General features: G+C 30.8%; 3 protein-coding genes and 1 non-coding gene across 5 annotated transcripts; 2 read left to right on the top strand and 2 right to left on the bottom strand.

Moving 5' to 3' along the window:
- Positions 1-1649: 1649 nt before the first annotated feature.
- Positions 1650-2359, bottom strand: LOC111895167 (major strawberry allergen Fra a 1-2). Its single transcript, XM_023891266.3, has 2 exons — positions 2154-2359; positions 1650-2062 (listed from the first exon to the last, which is right to left on the bottom strand). Exons 1-2 carry the CDS (start codon positions 2338-2340, stop codon positions 1776-1778), a joined length of 474 nt encoding a protein of 157 aa, XP_023747034.1. The 5' UTR covers positions 2341-2359; the 3' UTR covers positions 1650-1775.
- Positions 2360-3293: 934 nt separating this feature from the next.
- On the top strand, positions 3294-5808 carry LOC111895169 (uncharacterized). The gene is made up of 6 exons (XM_023891268.3): positions 3294-3886; positions 4345-4556; positions 4635-4842; positions 4943-5028; positions 5108-5199; positions 5327-5808. The coding sequence occupies exons 1-6, from the start codon at positions 3635-3637 to the stop codon at positions 5554-5556; spliced, it is 1080 nt and encodes a 359-aa protein (XP_023747036.1). The 5' UTR covers positions 3294-3634; the 3' UTR covers positions 5557-5808.
- Positions 5809-9164: 3356 nt separating this feature from the next.
- LOC111895187 (protein DEHYDRATION-INDUCED 19 homolog 4) lies at positions 9165-11425 on the bottom strand. Of its 2 annotated transcripts, none has more exons than XM_023891285.3 (5): positions 11136-11425; positions 10369-10505; positions 10193-10270; positions 9824-10092; positions 9165-9422 (listed from the first exon to the last, which is right to left on the bottom strand). In XM_023891285.3, exons 1-5 carry the CDS (start codon positions 11203-11205, stop codon positions 9308-9310), a joined length of 669 nt encoding a protein of 222 aa, XP_023747053.1. In that variant the 5' UTR covers positions 11206-11425; the 3' UTR covers positions 9165-9307. The 2 variants fall into 2 exon arrangements, with proteins under 2 accessions (XP_023747053.1, XP_023747054.1); XM_023891286.3 differs by having other exon boundaries at positions 10369-10487; positions 11136-11424.
- A 6372-nt stretch (positions 11426-17797) lies between these two features.
- TRNAT-AGU (transfer RNA threonine (anticodon AGU)) lies at positions 17798-17871 on the top strand. The gene has a single exon. It is a non-coding gene; the product is annotated as a tRNA-Thr (tRNA).
- The last annotated feature ends 1139 nt before the right edge of the window (positions 17872-19010 follow it).

The following is a 19010-nucleotide window of genomic DNA, read 5'->3' as shown; positions in this document are numbered from 1 at the left end:
TTTCATTATATTATATTCTATCTGATGTTAAAAAATGATTATAAAAATAAGGGAAATCTCCAGAAAAGTCTTAAAATTTTAGTCTAATTTATGAAAAAATCCCGAACTATTTTTTGTTTACAGAAAAACACAGAGTATCGGCTAAAACTTCAAAAAAACCCTTTTTTGGCCGGTTTCGTAGATTTAACCGGGATTCTGTCATTTTTCGTTAGTTTGCTCAAAATATTAAGACTTTTCTGAAAATTACCCAATAACCAAAATATTGAGACTTTTTTGAAAATTACTATGGAATTAATGGATATTATTATTAACAAATCATTTATAAACATAATTTTTTTTTAATTATAAACAAAGGAAATACATTTGTTGCTAATTTTTAGGAATAGAATTGTCAAATATGTACTTCTCTATTGTTTGTTGACCACTTTAAAGTCTCTATGTTCTTCCTATGTGTCGTTATGCGTGTCATAGTGAGAAGTACACTGTTAGGCGTGATCAATACAGGAGTTGATAATATTTATTTATTAATACACAATCAATAAGTGTTTACTTGCTATTAGGCATGATGCTATATGATCACGTGTTATCGGAAAATATCATTACACGAACATATAGATCATTCATTATGCTCTTAAACCTAACTACAACCTAACCTCCAAACTTTACCTGGTAACAACCATAAAATTACACACATCTATCGAGAGTGAAAAGTAAACTTTGAATGACAATTTAAATAGATACTAACCCTTCACTTGTTTACATATAAATTATCATTCACGGTTCACTTTTCACATTTTATAGATGTGTGTTAGCCGATGGTTGTTAACATGTAAGGTATGAGTGTTAGTTGGTAGTTAGGTTAAACAACATAAGAGAAACATCAACATTAGAGGAATGCTAACTAAGTTCATCTCACCATCATACCCACAACAATGCATAGGAAGAACGTAAAGAGTTTAAGTGGTCAGGAAGCAATAGAGTACTTAGACCACCAATTTATTCCTAAAAATTAGCAACAAACGTATTTTCTTTTTTTATAATAAAAATATTTTTTATGTTTATAAATGATTTGTTAATAATAATATCCATTAATTTCATGGTAATTTTCAAAAAAGTCCAAATATCTTGGTTATTATGTAATTTTTTGAAAAGTCCCAAAATTTTGAGCAAACTAACGAAAAAGGACAAAATACCGGTAAAATCTGCGAAACCGGCCGAAAAGGGTTTTTTCAAAGTTTTAACCAGTATTCTGTGCTTTTCTATAAATAAAATTTAGTTTGGGACTTTTTCATAAATTAGACTAAAATTTTAGGACTTTTCTGGAAATTTCCCTAAAAATAAAGACGAATATACATACAACATGTTTTATTAAATAAAACAACTATAATCATAATCATCGTAAAGTAAAATGCAATAAAAATAGAATAGGATACATAATAAATCATTTTGATCCTTTTTAAGAAAATTTATCCGATTGCACTATAGCTCTTCTAGCATACAAAATCTTCGTAAATATTTTATAAAACATCTTAAAGGATGTTTCAAAACCAACTTTTATGAGTTAGGTTTAACATGATTGTTCTCTTAAAAATACTTAAATAAAGAAAACACTACAATTTATATAAAACAAATTAAGCATTCTCCATCAATTGGGAAATTTGGTGTTCAAAGCCCAACTAAATTTCATAATATTCATATCAACAACATTAGAAGCCAAAACAAATCAAGAATCCAAAGCAATATTGTATTCAAGCGCCAAAATACAAAGAATTAAGCTAAGAATCAGTAGAATCTTCTTGAATGACAATAGCTTCAAAAACTTCAAAATATTGAGCGAGTTGTTCTTTTTGGGTTTCGATTTCATCCTCAGATATTGCTTCAAAATCAATATTCTTCTGCTTAAACACACAACCTCCATCAGTAGACGAAATTACCTTCATTTCACTCAAAGTTGACTCATATTCATTCCCATTTTCCTCTTTAATCATCGCCAAATTGTAAGTAAAGTTCTCTAAATCAATTCCTTTTACTTTGTACTTCACACTTGGAAACTGATCATCCACTGCATTTTCCAAAAAAAAATGAATGTCAATAAAAAGAAAACAACTATTAACATTCGAATTATAAATTTAGAATATAAAAAAGATAATTACAAAAGCTCATGAGTTTGATGGATCCAACTCCTCCATCGCCTTCCAATGTGGTGAACGTTATTCCAAATTCTTTTGGAATAACATTTTGTGCTAGAAATTCAAAAAATTTGAGGATGAATTCATTGAAGACCTTTGAAGCAGCTATTGAACTTTTGATCTCCAATTCCCAACTACTAACATTAGCCATATTTGTTTGTTATGTCAATTTACTTGTATGAACGATATATAAATAGCATTTGAAAGAGATTGTAGATAAGATGAGTGTCGTGGTTGACTTTTTTGTGTGATGTGGGAAGTTGTACATGGTGCTTATGTTGTTGTAATGTTTGGGATTAGGCAGAACACATTTGACTGGTCAAACTTGGTTGTTCAAGTGGCTGCTAATAGCCTAATACCTTTGAAAGTTGAAAGCCTTATGGGCCAATTATATTTCTTTATTAGGAACCTTTAGCATGCCCATTATATGTGTTTTCTTTATTAAGGAGAAAAACTATAGATACGTTTGTGTCAAGTTTTATTGCATTGTAACCAAGATTACACCAACATTATTACATTAACATTAATAGTACTTCAATCCCTTGTGAATAGTACTTAAATGGCTTATCTCATAGATTTATAGATGGAAAGGGTTATATGGAAAACAAAAACAAAAACTCTAAAAATTTTAAAAATACATAAAAAAATAATACTTAGAGATCACAATTTTTTTTGAGTTTATATTCTTATAAATCGCAAGTTTATTATAAATTCGCTGAAAAAAAAATAAAAAAATCATTTTTTTTTCATAAAAAGTTTCAATGAATTTATAATAAAACCTACGATTTTTAACAATATAAAATCAAAAAATATATATATTTATGATCTTTAAGTATTTTTTTATATATTTTTATGATTTTTAGGGTTTTTGTTTTACATGGAACCTAAACCTCTCTTATGGATATGTAAATTATTAGGGGACTATAGTGTAAGATTGAAAACTTTGAAGTGGCAAAGTTATACGTTAAGCAATAGATGGAGGACCATTTGTGTAATTATTTCAAACCGGGTGCTAGTTCCCCTGATCAGGATTTTAGGTCATTTTAGGTAACTGAAGTAAATGATATTCCAGTGGAACACGGCACACGTTCGTAAATGTGCACCCTCAACTTTCGTCGGTTTATTCCCTTCGTCTTCCACTCGTCAAAACAATAACCTTCACAGAGACCCATATCTCTCTCTCTCTCTCTCTCTCTCTCTCTCTTCAAAAACCCTAATTAAAGAATTTCATAAAACTTCGATCGCACCAGAAACCTTAGAACATCCCAATTGCTTAATTCCAATAAAAATAACCCCTTTAATTCGATCAGAGAACCGATCAATTTCAAGGAAAAACGCTTTATATAGATATACGTATAATCGTATCGCATTTAAAGTATATATCTGTATATATTCCATCTGGTTTTCGTGATCACGACTTCGAAGCCTCAAATTTGTTGTGGGGCATGTCGAATTTGGGTCGGAGCCGGGTCCGGGAGGACAGATTTTACAGCCCACCGGCGATGAGAAGGTACAATCAGCAACAACAGAAACATGTACAACAAGAAGAACAGAAAGTACAACCCCAACGACAGCAAGAAAAGCAGCAACAATCGGAGTCGTTGATGAGTAGCAGCAGCAGTAGTGTCGTGACAACTAATTTGGATCGGTTTATGAAGCACACGACTCCAATTGTTACTGCTCAACATTTCCCTAAGGTATCGTATGAACATTCAAGAAAAAAATCAATCACAATGAAGAAATTGAACCTCTCCACTGTCTATCTTGATGCTTTATTACATTGATAATCGACAAAATGTTGAATTCGTGGCTTTAGATTAATCGATAATTTTCAATCTTATTACTTGTTTGCGTTTACAGCCTATTCAAATCCATCATTTTTCTCATTTCCATTTCTGGGTAATTGATAAAATGTGAAACTTACAGATGAATTCATCATTTAGTTTGCGTTTGTTTATGCTTTAACCCTAGTGGATTCTTACTTGTTTTATACTGTATTTGATTAGATTATACAAGAAAGCCGACATTTTGAGTAATTATCGATCATTGGTCATTGACTTAACATGTGATTAGCATTTTAGCCCTAATACAATTCTTAACATCAATTATTTATTTGAATTATGATCTAAGAGATAATGTTCTTGCTATCATGCAGACTAGCATGAAGGGATGGAGGAATCAAGATTCCAATTACCACCCATACTTCATACTTGGTGATCTTTGGGAATCTTTAAAGGAATGGAGTGCATATGGAGTTGGAGTTCCTCTTGTGTTAAATGAAAGTGACTCTGTTGTTCAATACTATGTCCCATTTCTATCTGCTATTCAACTCTATGTAGATCCATCATCACCTCTAACCACCACAAGGTGAGTTTTCTTCTCAATTTCTCATCTCCAATGGCAATATCGTAATTAAAATTTCCACTCATCTTTTGACAACAACAGAAGGCCAATTGGTGAAAGTGACTCTGATTCATCAAGAGCTACAAGTAGTGATGGAAGCTATGAAAACAATGTTGCAAAAAACTTCAATAAACTCATGATTAGAAGTGATAATTTAGAGGAAAACGAGATTAGAAACCCACCTGGGCTTTTAATCTTTGAGTATTTTGAACGTGCTTTACCATATCATCGTGCACCTTTAGCTGACAAGGTAATAAAGCCCTTGAAGGGTATTTATGGTAATTCACTTGATTACTAATGTTATTGATTCATGAGTTTTACAATTGTCATTGATCTCATGATCTCATCAGATATCAGATCTTGCATCAAAGTTTCCAGAATTGAAATCATATCGAAGCTGTGATTTAACTCAATCAAGTTGGGTTTCTGTTGCTTGGTAAATATTCTTTTTTTTTTTTACAGATAATTTGCTATTTCCTTCAATCTTTCCCTAATTTTGATGCACTTTTTTCCAGGTATCCTATATATAGAATCCCTGTGGGCCCATCTTTACAAAATCTTGATGCGAGTTTCTTGACTTTTCATTCTCTTTCAACACCATTAAAAAGTATCCCTCAATCTTTCTATCTATTTATTTACTTACATGGGTCATAGGTTTTTTGTACAAAAGAGACAAAAAGTTGACATCTTTCTAAATTTTTAAAAAAGAAATTGTGTTTGATATTGTGATTCAGGTGTGGAAGGTGATAAGTCAAGTATGATTGAAGTTCATGATGTTGGGATTTCATTACCAATTTTTGGGCTTGCTGTTTACAAGTTCAAGAGTTCTGATTGGACACAAAGTGGGATTCATGGAGCTGAAAAAGTCGATTCTTTGATGCATTCTACTGAGAATTGGTTGAGGAGTTTGAATGCATATCACCCTGATTTTGTGTTTTTTAAAAATCATGACTTTTGGAGGTAGGATTTAGGAAGAAGATGTGGTGAAAGAAATTAGGTAAAAGAAAAAAAGAAAAAACTGACAAATGTTTATGTTTTTGGTTAAAAAAAGTGAGTAGAAAGAGTCCATGTTGGGGCTTTTGGATGATTTGATTTGAAGGGTTTTTGTTTTTGGAATGATGGAACTTTGTTCATATGATATGGATGTTGTAGTGTATAAACTTATATTGTAGGATGTGTAAACTAATGTGGTAAATTTTAAATTAATTTCTAGGAATGATTTGTCTTGTTGGATTTTTTATGTTTGTCATGGTTAGTTTTGTGTCTATGTTGGTAAATTTGTTTCTTGGAAGTCAATTTGAATTTCAACTTTAGATGTAATCTTATTATCAACTTTGTATAATGCTTCTTGAATTTGGTGTGTATTTATCTTTATTTAAGTGTCAAATTTGTTGTGAAGTTGTAAGAGTTGTAGTTGCTGAGCTAACATTGCAGTCTTAAATTTTTCCAAAAAAAAAGTCTCATGTCAGAAAACACATTTAACGAAATTTGGATGTGTCTAAGTAAATTGTACTAATATTATTCCTCACACCTCAATACTTGTCGAAATATCAGATTATTTCTCTTTATACTAAGGCACAACATTAAAAAGAAAAGTCAAACATAAAGCCCGAAAGAATCACATGCTAATAACATGATAAAATGCATATGCAAACCCAATGTTATGATAAAGACATTCACCATGGTAATAACAATGTATACTTAAGGTATAGGTGAATGCAATACATGAATCCATGTCACATGCATCGATGAAACAAAAGTACCATGCATGCCCTAGTGATCATAAATGAAAATGTGATACATATATAACTAATGTTCATCAATGATGAACATATAAAACTTGTAAGTACGAGATATATAAACTCATGTACCAAATATGACTCATGTATATAAAAACTCAGGAAAATGAATTATAAACTCAACGAAGTTGCCAAGCCGTTCAAAAAACCCTAATTATGTTTTGTCTGTTCAAAAAACCTAGCGAACTTAACATTTTGTCTAAAAAACCCAACTAACTTGCACTTCTCATTTAGGGTCAACCGACTAATGAAAGTCAATGACTGACATGGCTTATGACGTGTAATTAAATATCGGAAAATGGGCTTGTAAGACCAACGAAGTTTCAAAACAGTTCACAAAACCCCAATCATTTTTTGTTTGTTGAAAAAAACCCAACGAACTTACGCTTTTGTTCAATTCTCATTTGAGGCAACCAGATTCATTAGGTATACAACTAGTCGACAAATGACATGACATTATATTTAATGATATGAGATAAACATATTAGAATTGCCCTTTATATATCGATTTAGGGCTTGGAGAAGAGAAAATTGAACGATGTATGTATTCGATCTCTTGTAATAGCTACTTCTTCTTCCTCTCAACCGTTGATGTTCAACTCAAGATCTACAAAGAAGATATTTGATGATGCAAACTCTTGTAGATGTGGACGCCCTTATCGGATTTGGACATCTAGAATGGAGGATCATCCAGAGATAATGTTTAGGGCTTGTTCGAACAGATGAGTAGGTGTAATTGAAAGCTTTATTATGTCCATTTTAATAAGGTTTTTTTTTTTTTGAAAAAAACCAAACAAATAGATAGAATATGGACATGATAAAGCTTTATTATCGGATTTGGACATCTAGAATGGAGGATTATCCAGAGATAATGTTTAGGGCTTGTTCGAACAGATGGGTAAGTGTAATTGAAAGCTTTATTATGTCCATTTTAATAATTTTTTTTGAAAAAAACAAACAAATAGATACAATATGGACATGATAAAGTTTTCAATTATACTTACTCATCTGTTCAAACAAGCATGAACTTTTTTCTCTGGATGGTCCTCCGTTCTAGATGTCCAAATCCAAGAAGGGCGTCCACATCCACAAGGGTTTTCATCATCAAATATCTTCTTTGTGGATCTTGAGTTGGACATCAACGATTTAGAGGATGAATAAGAAGTAGTCATTACAAAAGATCGAACACAGACGTCATTCGTGTTTCTCTTCTCTAAGTCCTAAATCGATATATAAAGGGCAATCCTAATCTGTTTATTCCATGTCGTCAAATATAATGCCATGTCATTTGCCAACTAGTTGTATACATAATGAATCTGGTTGCCTCTAATGAGAATTGAACAAAAGCATAAGTTCGTTGCGTTTTTTTCAACAAACAAAACATGATTGTTGTTTTTTGAACGGTTTTGAAACTTCGTTGGGTCTTAGAAGTCATTTTCCGATATTTCATTACACGTCATAAGTCATGTCATTCGTTGACTTTCATTAGCAGGTTGACCCTAAATGGGAAGTGAACGAAAATATAAGTTAGTTGGGCATTTTTAAACAAAATGTTAGTTTGTTGGGTTTTCTTGAACAGACAAAACATAATTGGGTTTTTTTAACGTGTTGAAAACTTCGATGGGCTTTTAATGCATTTTCCTTACAAACTCATGCAATGCATAATCGTAATATATTCAACAAATGCCCTTTACAAACATGACTCATTTGTTGTGTGTCATGTTTAAAACTAGACATGTACTCACTTGGCCTTTAGATCATAATTTTTTTTACCAAATTAAATAAAATAAAATGTATAAAAATGAGATATTTAAAATTTCAAAGTTAAGTAATATAAAAATCACTAAATTAAATTTTAATTGTAATTGATTGGGTGAAAGTTGAAGTAAAATCTCCAAGGTTAGGAATTGAGGAATGACAATTGAAAGAATTCATTTAATTAGGATGTGGACTTATTTGTAAGAAATTTTATCATTGAATTAGAAGATAAGAGGCTAGAAATGTTATTTAGAAAGTCAACTTGGGTTAAATTGAAAATGTAAATGTTAACGGGCTAATCTTGCCAATTATAGAAACTTAAGCATGTCTTTGACTTAAACATGTTAACTAGATCTTAGGACCTTAATTTTTAATTTATTAACTATCTAGGTTTAAGGTAGGAATTGTTAAGTTATAATTTTTTTATTAGGTGTCATTTCAACACCAAGTAAAAATTTAGAATGTAGCAGGACTTAAGTTGCTAACAAGTGAAAGTTTTGAACATTTAAATGCCAACATCTCCTTTTCTACATTAAGTATGGTATTTTACACAATTAAGCATTTGTAGGTGCACATGAACCCTTCACATACCTAAGGGAGATTTTTTTAATGTTATTCTACATTTAAGGTGTTTATGGATTCTTCATATACCTTGATTAGCTTATTGAATGTAGTCTACACTTTGAGTTTGAGATGGGTTCATTAATATGTCCCTATTACATATTTGTACTTTGAAACTTTTTTTTATTTGATTTGGTATGTGCATTTACTATTTGAGATATTATATGATATGTGCACATCCACAAAATGATTTTTGAAAGAGTTTTAAAATTAAGACAAACGCTAGTTTTTAGGTGAAAGGAAAGAGTACTTACTATTCATGAAGTTGATAATTGTATAAAATATGAAATGCTCGACTTTGCAATGTTTTTGGTCCAAATATTAAATCAATATAAATATTATGGTGTTTTGAACTATTGACCTTATCCTTAAGTAAACTCATTATGTAATAATATAGATCAACCATATACTATATTATATATTATATATATTTATATATTTATATATATTTGGATTCTTAATACAATATGAGTAAAGAGATATGCGTTCCTCTGGTTTACATGACTGTAGCTCTCTTCCCTTCATGTAACAAACTGCTTATAAATCAACATTAAAGAAAGTTGACAAAACTAGTCCCTGAACAAACTCACTTCGTCGAATTTTCTCCTCCTTATCTTCACCAGAAACTATACCACCCTTTTGTTTCTCACTCCTGAATATATATACATATATTTAAATCCTCATATCAGTAACAAAATATAAAATTAGTTTACACTTTATTAATTATAAACTATTTTTTTTTCTTTTATTTAGACACATCACATTTTATCTAACAAAAACCTTTTTATTATCATGAATTTTCTTCATCTATTTGTCATTTTTTAAAAGCGTGTCATGTTTTTAATGAGAATGATTATTTCAGAATATAACATTCGTGTCATGTTTTTAATAAGAAAGATTACTTGACAATAACATTTAATGAAATAAATATATTACAATAACGGGAATTTAATAAAGATTTAAAAGCAATGAGCTTTTCTGTAGAAAGATTTGCTATTGAAAATTTGAAATAATTAAAATTGTAATGCAAGAATTGGCATTAGTGGTTTTTACCTTGTCAAGAAATCGTTATTTGAGCCTTCCACTATTGAAACTGCAGCAGTAGAGGAATGAGATAGATCTTTTGACACGTCATCATCAGGGGTATTATTGTAAATAAAAGAAGACAACAATGGATCAGGTTCTGTGTTCATAGATGATGATGGAATCAGAAATGAAGAACCTCCAAGAACAGACTGCAAGTTTCCTTCTCTTAATTCCTTTTTCAAAATTGAAAAAGTTGAATTTGATCCAACTCTACGCAATCTCCTCTTGCGTTGAACGTTTTATTAAGTCAAGAAATAGCAACATAAAATAATTTTAAAGTAATTATTATAAAAAAACAAAAAAAGGAATGAGTTTAATAAAATGTAAAAAGGATATCTTTAGAAGACTTCCATGTTGCATTGTAATATGGCTCACTAAACCAGTTCCCACTTTTTTTGCACATATGGGGCATACCTGTAAGTATATATACAGAAAATTATATAATGAATAACAGTTTTGGGGGTTTATTATGTTTATATGTAACAAGAGAGTGGTGAGAAAGATAATGATACCCCATTCTTTGCTTGAACTGTGTGTTCTTCATCGATGTGACAACAGAGACCTACAATGTCGAAATCTTCAGCACAGAATGGGCATAAGTACTCAGGTCGTGGTTCATCATCGGTTTCTTCTACAAGATGAAATGCGTCTGATTAGAAACATGGATGTTAGAATTGAAACTGATTTCACTGGAATTGGAAACTATAAAGAAGGATTAAAAGATAACGGGAGTTTAATTTGGTTGATATGCTTATATGAGCTTTTATTAGGGTTTGTGTTTGTTTGTGTAAGTTGAGAGATAGATAGTTCGTGAATATAGAACAAAGTAATGGAGAAAAAGGAGAGATTTTGGTTTGTAACGCTAGAAATTGAAAAATCTTAAATTTCTACTTCATCTTTCATCGGTGATTGAGATTTTCTCAAATAGTTTGCAGAAGGATAGATGAGTGATAAGATTATACCGGAAACACAATCGTCGATCACTGCATATGAAATTAGCATCATTTCCCCCAAAAAGCAAAACAGAAAAATGGAACTTTTAAACCCTAACACGCTTTTTAGAAAAACGTCGGTGGATATCAAAATAATTCATAAGCATTTCTTAGTGATTTATCAGAAGAGAGGTAAACCTAACAAATTGAATCAATCAATCGAGTGATCAATTGATCATATCCATGAACTTCAAAATTAAAGTAACCAACAGTGAGTTCCTAAAATCATTGCAATCTCTAACGCGGTTTCTCAAAAGAAAAATCAAAAAAACAAAAAAAACACAAACCTGATCGAGATTGATACCGCCTTAGAGAAGAATTCGAAGTAGAGAAACGAGTCCATGAATTTGTGTCCATTTCCTTTGATCCGAATCGTGAATGTTCAAATTTATCTCAAATAAGAAAAAATACCAAATTTTTTAGGGAAATTCAGATAATCTGTTTGATCATCCGTCGATAAACACAAATTTGTGTATGTATTGGTTTGATTTCAGAGGAGAAAGTTGTGTAATTTCTAGAGATAGAGAGAAAGAGAGCACAGAGGAACTCTCCACCAAACTCCCCCTGCTCAGGGTATGTTAATGTTATATATTGTTAGCTTCTTACAGACCATAAAGTCCCTCATGTTTGTAGGAAAGTTATATTTTACCATTTTAAGTTTTAATGTTGTTTCACTCGAGTCCAATGGCAATTTTAATAGAAAAAAATACTAAAATACTCAAATCCTTTCTAACAAATGATAATAATTAGGGATGAGAATTTGGCCCGAAAATCCGAACCGAATTAGACTCGAATAAACAATTCGATTCGGTTTTCGGGTTATTCGGTCCGGGTTACTAGAATAAGGGCTTATTCGGTCCAAATGGACCGAACCGAATATGAAAAGTCATTTTTTTTTCCTTTGCACAATAGCAGCTATCCGATATCTTATTCTATCTCCTGTTTATATCGAGTATCAACTAAAAAAACCGACGTACTACACCAAAAACCCCACATAATACACCAAAAAAATCAAGGAAATCAAATTCGACCGACTTTGATTTGCGACTTGCGACTTGCGGTTGTTCTATCGACTATCGAGTGTAGACATTAGACAATCGCGGCTGCTGCCCATGCGATAACAGGTCCTGCAGTCAGTTAAATACAATAAAAATTTTGATATTCTACTTTGGTGGAAACAAAATGCATCTCAGTACCCTATTGCATCTTGTATGGCAAAAGGTATAACTTTATTATTTGTATATTGTTTTTATAATTATATTTTAACATTTTGTATGTTTATGTTGATAGATATTTTAGGACTGCAAATCTCTACCGTGGCGTCAGAGACGACATTTAGTACAAGCGGGCGGATATTAGATCTATATCGAACAAATTTGTCTGCGAATATAGTAGAGGCTTTGGTTTGCACTCAAGATAGGGTAAGGAAATCAAGAAAGCCAATTGTGGACAACATTGATGAAATTTTGAAAGACGATGAGGTCGTGAAAGCTTTAGAAGAGGCGATAAAGAACACAGATGGAAAGGGAAAACAACCAATTAATATTTTCGAATAGTTAATTCGTGTTTGAAAAATCTTATTTTGGATATGGATAAAAACTTAGTTTGGGTGTGGAATGTTTAATGTTTAATGTTTAACTTATATACTTTGGGTGTTTTGGATGTTTAATTTGGGTGTGGAATGCTTAATGTTTAATGTTTAATGTTATATTGGATGTTTAATTTGGGTGTGAAATGTTTAATGTTAATTTGGATGTGGAATGTTTAATGTTTAACTTATATACATTGTAAATGTTATTCGGATTATTCGGGTTATTCAGCTCCTTAATCATCTTGTACATGTTATTTGGGTTATTCGGGTCAGAACCGAACCGAACCGAATAATACCCGAACTGAACCGAACCCGTATTGCTTATTTTATTCGGTTTTCGGTTCATACGATTACCCTTATTTGGTTTTCGGTTTATTCGTGATCGGGTCGGTTCGGTTCGGTTCCGACCCGAATAACATCCCTAATAATAATTTTGCATTGTCAATCTATCATAAGTCTTGACATTTATCATTTTATAGTACTTTTGAAATAAATATTACCTACTTGTCACTTTCTGGTTTATTTCAATTTTAAAATTAAAATGTAAAATATTAAATATAATATACTAGTTGTGAGACTCATATATTCTATATGTTTATTAATTAAATAAACAAACATAAAGATCTAACAATATAGAAAATTTAAATTTATAAGAAAAAAAGTAAAATATTAATTATTAAATGGAAGTGCTTATTTATCTTTTAAATTTAAACTAATAATTTAAATAAATAAACAATTAAAATAATTGGATTCAATTTAGAAATTTAGAAATTATAAGAAAAGTTGTATTAATGAATTAGATATACATTTATTAATACATTTATTACATTTAAGTATTATATGAAATTTAATAAAATGGAAAAAAGAACCACAAAATGACACATGGATACAATTTAATTTAAATTCACCACAAAATGACATGTGGTATAATGCATAAGAAGATAACAACTGACAAAATTAGAAAGGATATGAAATTAAATTGCAATGAATACATTTCTTTCTTTCTTATTTTAAAATTTTACATTAAAAAATATTTACTGCTTACACTTTAATGTTTAATTTTTTTTTTAAATTAACCCGTATAATATACGGGTCTCACACCTAGTTTCTTAATAATATGGTATAAACTTTCACATGTTCTTCAAAATATTATCTTATTTTGCAATGGTATATTGTAAAATTTAAATATTAAAAAGATTAATACTTAAATATTTTCTCTGAATCTTGTTCTTATCGGGAAATAATTTATATATTTACAGAAAAAGGATTTTCTAACATAGAACACATATAAGAAACAATAACTATGAGAAATATTATTATAATTAAATATGAAATACATTAATTGTATTTGATATTTCATATTTTTCAATAATGAATATTCTCTATAATTAATTTATTTCACATTTAATTATGTTAATATTTTTTTTCATAATTAATACTTTTCTTATGTGTGTCCTATATGTTAGAAAAATCTCATTTTTTACATTAATTTTTGTAAACTTCTTTCAACATAAGAGTTGTTTGATAGTTACTGATTGAGTCAAGTCAATGTTTGATTGAATCAGACCCAACCTCTATTAGAACAAATAAAAGGTATATCGGTAGTTATAGGAATAAATCATAGGCTTTTAAATATGGTATCAAGCACTTTGAATTTAACCGAGTCAAACTCTTACGAGGCCCAGTAAGAAATATATCAAACAATTTTTTTCGCAATATGAAGTTTGATGGGATTTTCTAACATGTGTTGATATATAGTTTGTTGAGTCTAATAAAAGTTGGGTCCGATTCAATCAAACATTAACTTGACTCAATTAATGACTATCAAATAACCTTTGTGTTGAAAGAAATTTACAAAATTTAATGCAAAAATAAGGAAAATTTAAAAAAATGTCTTAAATATAAGAGACTAATTTTGTATGGAATAGTTTTTTTTATGTGCAATGTGAAATATATGGCTATTTTAAGGAATATCTGAAATTTTGGTTTAAATTTAGGTAATTCAGACATTATCGTACATTTCCTTTTTTTTTATAACAAAATGAACATACACTTATTCCCAAAATCAAGTTAATATTAACATTGTGGGCTAACTTTAATTACATATACATAAAGTGTCGATTTGGGAAAAGAAGACAAATGAAATAACAATTTGATAAAAGAAATGTTACTCATATAGTTCATTGATGGAGATTTATGTTGATTAAGTCGATTAAAATGGACAATAATACTATTGACAATAAGAATATAACTTTACTTGAGTATACAAGTAGGAAAGTGGAAAAGTATGTGACATGCTTATCCACTTTGTCAACTAAATCTTGTTTCAAAGGCAAAATGCATCCAATAAATCAACTTTAACAAATATTCATTTTTGTCATTTTAATCCTAATATTTTTGTGTATACCAAACCTTATTCAGCTTAAAAGTAAGCTATAATGTTGGAAACATTGGAATACTGACTATAATACACCTATAAATTTCAATATCACTTTTACAAATTCAATATCTTAAATCATATTTCATATTTATTACTATTATATTTTATTATAATACACGTATATATAAAATTATTGGAAGATTTATATTAATCGGTCACAATAAGGTCAGTCGGTGCATCCGCAACCGCACATTGGGGCAATGTGAGGCAAACACAACTCCGACCCCCCCCCCCCCCCCCCCCCCCCAACCACACTCAAGGTCCTTCCCGCAAGTGGTGATCTTACCACGATTAATTTGGACCATTTGAGCCTTTTGACCGTTGACAACGGTCAGTTTTTAAATTTTTTTTCCTAATAAATCAACTATAAATTAAAATCATACCTCACACATATATCACACAAAAGACTTTCAATTCTACAAGTTTTCAAACCTCATTCTTCCAAAAACTGAATCCAAACAATCCTCAATTTAACACTCGAGGCAAATCACGTCCAAATGTTCGACCATTGGATACGTCGGTATACCAACCTCGACTTGATCTATCCATGATTTTGCCCCGTCCCCAACAAGTTTACTATTATCCCGTGCAACCTCTAAACCCAAATAACATGTTTCAAAAATTTTCCTTGTTTCCCGAATATATCTTCGATGTTGAATTTGTCCGGGAAACACAACCTGATCTCGAACTGGTAACCGAAAACCAACCCTACGTTGTTCGCGGAACACAAGTCGAATCATCCAACCGCAAAAGACATGGGAAAGGAAATGCGTCGGTTTTGGTAAAAGAGAAGGTCGCGACTCAACAATGGCAACCGGATGAAGAAATGGCATTAGTCGAGTCATGGGTCAACATTTCTGAGGGTTCACAAATCGGAAATGCGCAAAAAGATGAGCACTTTTGGCGACACATTATGGAGTAGTTTCTTAGTGTGATGGCTCATGGGGAATACCATACAAAACACCAATGTTGTAGCAAGTTTTGAGAGATGAACAAGTCGGTTACTAAATTCAGTCGCATTTACAAGAACTTGCTTACTCAACGGAAAGTGGGGAAAACGATCAACAAATTTTCGAGATGATGCTTAAAATATATTTTGTTGATATTAAAAAGTCTTTCAATTTTATTGATATTTGGAGATTTTTATCTGCAGCCCCAAAATGGATAAAAGAGTACAGGGAAGTAGAAGAATGTGGTGAGAAAAGAACAAAAGTTTCGGAGACAAGTTACACTACTTCATCGATGCGCATTTTAGGATTGATTTGAACAGTGTGGATGAGCTCGAACTTGAAGAAGTAGTTCGACAGATGGGACAAGATAGAGCAAAAAAGAATGGGTCTTCATTAAATACATTGGGTGTTGGAAGTGGCTCTAACATTCAAAATGTCGCATGTAGTTTTGAAATTTATAATATAAGTTTCGAACGTCCCTTGAATTTTGAGAAGAAAAGATGGAAGAGAAAAAAAACACGGGATGTGAAACAAAAAATTCGTGAGGAGAAACAAAAAGCACATGATTTTGAATTTTTAACAAAACCAATTGATCATCTCACCTGCAATGAGCTCGATATGGTTTTGAGGGATAGAGCGGATATCATAAAAAATATTACAACTAGTCGTATTTTGTAGTCGTTTTATTATAATCGTCGTATTATTTATGTAGTTGTTTTATTTAAATTATCGTTTTATCATTGTAATCGTTTTAATTAAATTAACGAAATATTTTCTTTTCTTAATTTTAAAAAATTTCATTTTTATTAAAATACATTCAATTTAAAAAATAAATAAATAAAAATTAAAAGTGTTAGGGCTTTACTAATAAGATAGAAGAGGTTTTTCTTGTTTAGTAAAGTCTCGTTTTTTTATAGGAGTAGACACGGCAGAACATTCTTCATTCGTAACTAATGAATGTCAGGTCGAGGCTTTCTGACTTGTTATAAAAAAAAATGGGTTGAGTAAAGCAAACACCCTCCTTGGATGAGCACAGGCTTAGTCAAGTAGAACTGGGTTGCTCTGACGGATGTTCCGATCGAATAGAGATCAATGGGGCCATGTCGATACGACTGAATATGAGTTAGAAAGGTCAATCACTCCCTTAGGAAAAAAAAAGCAGGCCGAACTTCTGGCAGCCTGCCCGCTTCCATAGAAAAATATTGCGACAACATAGACCTAAGTGAAGTGGTCGTATTGGATCCTTGGGAACCATCACAAGTACAACCAACATCTATTTATTTAAACGAGAATGTTTTGTCGTCAAGCGAAGCCTAGAAAAAGATGACTCATGCTGACAGCCGAGTCCTTTTCAATAGAAAAGAATAGTCAAACCAACCCAGCTGGCTAGCCAATCTCAGAAAGAAGATATGTCGGCATACCGGAGGCGTACGACCACGGTCCCAACCTTACCACCGGGGGTGTACTAATTAATGAACCCCCAAAACCTACTTTCTTTTCTGACAAAATCACACCCACTAGTTTTGTGGGGTGAGTAAAAAAGTGATATAGCGATGACGTGACATTGTAGTAGTGTGGTGAGTATGATACGATATCCACTAGTCTTACGAAATGTGATTTAAAACTTTAAAAAATAAACTTAACAATTTTTTCATATGATCTTAAACAGTATTTTTATTCCAATGTATATGAACTATGAAAGTGCAAAAACAATATAATATATCGTAAAAGGAACATGTATAATCAATTGATCACTTATTCCAACAACAAATCGGCTGAGATGTGATTTCAAGACATGAAATAAATAGATAGGAAATAAATAAAAATCTATTAGGTTGAGTAATACTTAGTATTGAATGAAGACATATTATAATAAAAACTTCTAAAATATGAATTTTGATTATTTATTTTTATGGTAAACCTAAAATGTATTAATAAATTGCATGATCTGATAAAAATAAACGTCTACCTCTCGTAGCTCAGTTGGTTAGAGCACCCGTTTAGTAAGCGGGAGGTCTTGAGTTCGACTCTCAACGAGAGCAGGTTTTTATTTTTGCTATTATTTACGACTTACCCTTTGGGTTTTTACTGGCCCAATGAGCTCTATTTTTCATTACTTAAATTATATTTTATTAGCAAACTGAATGTTTACTTAGTTAAGATTACATTTTATGTTTAAAATGTCTCATGTTTTTTTTTTTTTTCAGAATTCGAAAATTACAACACATGTAGATAAAGAACAAATCATTAGGGAGAACTCATCTAGAAAAAACATAATGTTCGTTTCACTTAGGTTTTAAAAGTAAATAATATATAATGTTGGGCATTGTGATAGATCGATTTTGGTAATACAGTGCATTTTATCTTTTTTGTTTCAAATTAAAGTTTTTATATCTAATATAGTAAGGAATTTAGAAACCATGGTAGTGAAAGCATAGAGAATGAAACCCTAGATCGGATTATTTGCTTTATTGAAAGACCAATCTAGGGATTTGATGAATAGTACTTGATTCTTTAATCGGTTACAAAAACATCAATATTTCGTTTAAATCAAAGTTTTTAAAACAATGATATGGTTATTCCTCAATTGGGTGGTGGATTCATGTAGACTTTTTATCCTATACATACTAATTATTACCATTTTGAAAACTCATTAATATTTGTAGGGATGTTTATACTTCGTTACACTTGATTTTTTTATTCCATAACTTATATTTATGATGTTAAAAATTACTACAAGCTGTTGAGTTTTATCTATGTTTTTAAACATTTTTTCTTGGAATGTAACGTGTACTTTTAAAGGAAAAGTTGTTTTATGGTTAAAGTTTATTAGATTTGAATTTATATCAAAAATAAATCTTTTTCATAATGTTTAATTCACAAACAATCATCACTAGGCCCACAACCTTGATTGAAGTGTGTAAGATATTATTTGACTTTACATATTTCTTGGTTCCTTTCGTGGGAAAAATATATGTTTATGTCGTTTCTTATTAGGTCGAGTAAAACTAAAAGACCAAACCAAAACCGAACAACTTAAAATCCGAAAAAAAAGTTTGACACTGCGGCATTGTATACCCTTCACAATGAGGCATTATATACTTTTCATATTCAGACAGTGTGGCATTATATACCCTTCAAAACTATATTCCAACGGTGTTGCATTATACAATGCAATATT

This window comes from Lactuca sativa, chromosome 6 (genome assembly GCF_002870075.4).
Source record: "Lactuca sativa cultivar Salinas chromosome 6, Lsat_Salinas_v11, whole genome shotgun sequence".
Taxonomy (NCBI): domain Eukaryota; kingdom Viridiplantae; phylum Streptophyta; class Magnoliopsida; order Asterales; family Asteraceae; genus Lactuca; species Lactuca sativa.
This window is presented reverse-complemented; position numbering and strand designations above follow the sequence as displayed.

Coding starts and splice junctions, on each gene's coding strand:
- LOC111895167 (XM_023891266.3), bottom strand. CDS start 2,340: ATGGCTAATGTTAGTAGTTGGGAATTGGAGATCAAAAGTTCAATAGCT. Junction 2,063..2,153: donor CATCAAACTCATGAGCTTTT/GTAATTATCTTT, acceptor TGGAAAATGCAG/TGGATGATCAGTTTCCAAGT.
- LOC111895169 (XM_023891268.3), top strand. CDS start 3,635: ATGTCGAATTTGGGTCGGAGCCGGGTCCGGGAGGACAGATTTTACAGC. Junction 3,887..4,344: donor CTGCTCAACATTTCCCTAAG/GTATCGTATGAA, acceptor GCTATCATGCAG/ACTAGCATGAAGGGATGGAG. Junction 4,557..4,634: donor TCACCTCTAACCACCACAAG/GTGAGTTTTCTT, acceptor TGACAACAACAG/AAGGCCAATTGGTGAAAGTG.
- LOC111895187 (XM_023891285.3), bottom strand. CDS start 11,205: ATGGACACAAATTCATGGACTCGTTTCTCTACTTCGAATTCTTCTCTA. Junction 10,271..10,368: donor CAGTTCAAGCAAAGAATGGG/GTATCATTATCT, acceptor ATATACTTACAG/GTATGCCCCATATGTGCAAA. Junction 9,423..9,823: donor AATAACGATTTCTTGACAAG/GTAAAAACCACT, acceptor ATATATATTCAG/GAGTGAGAAACAAAAGGGTG.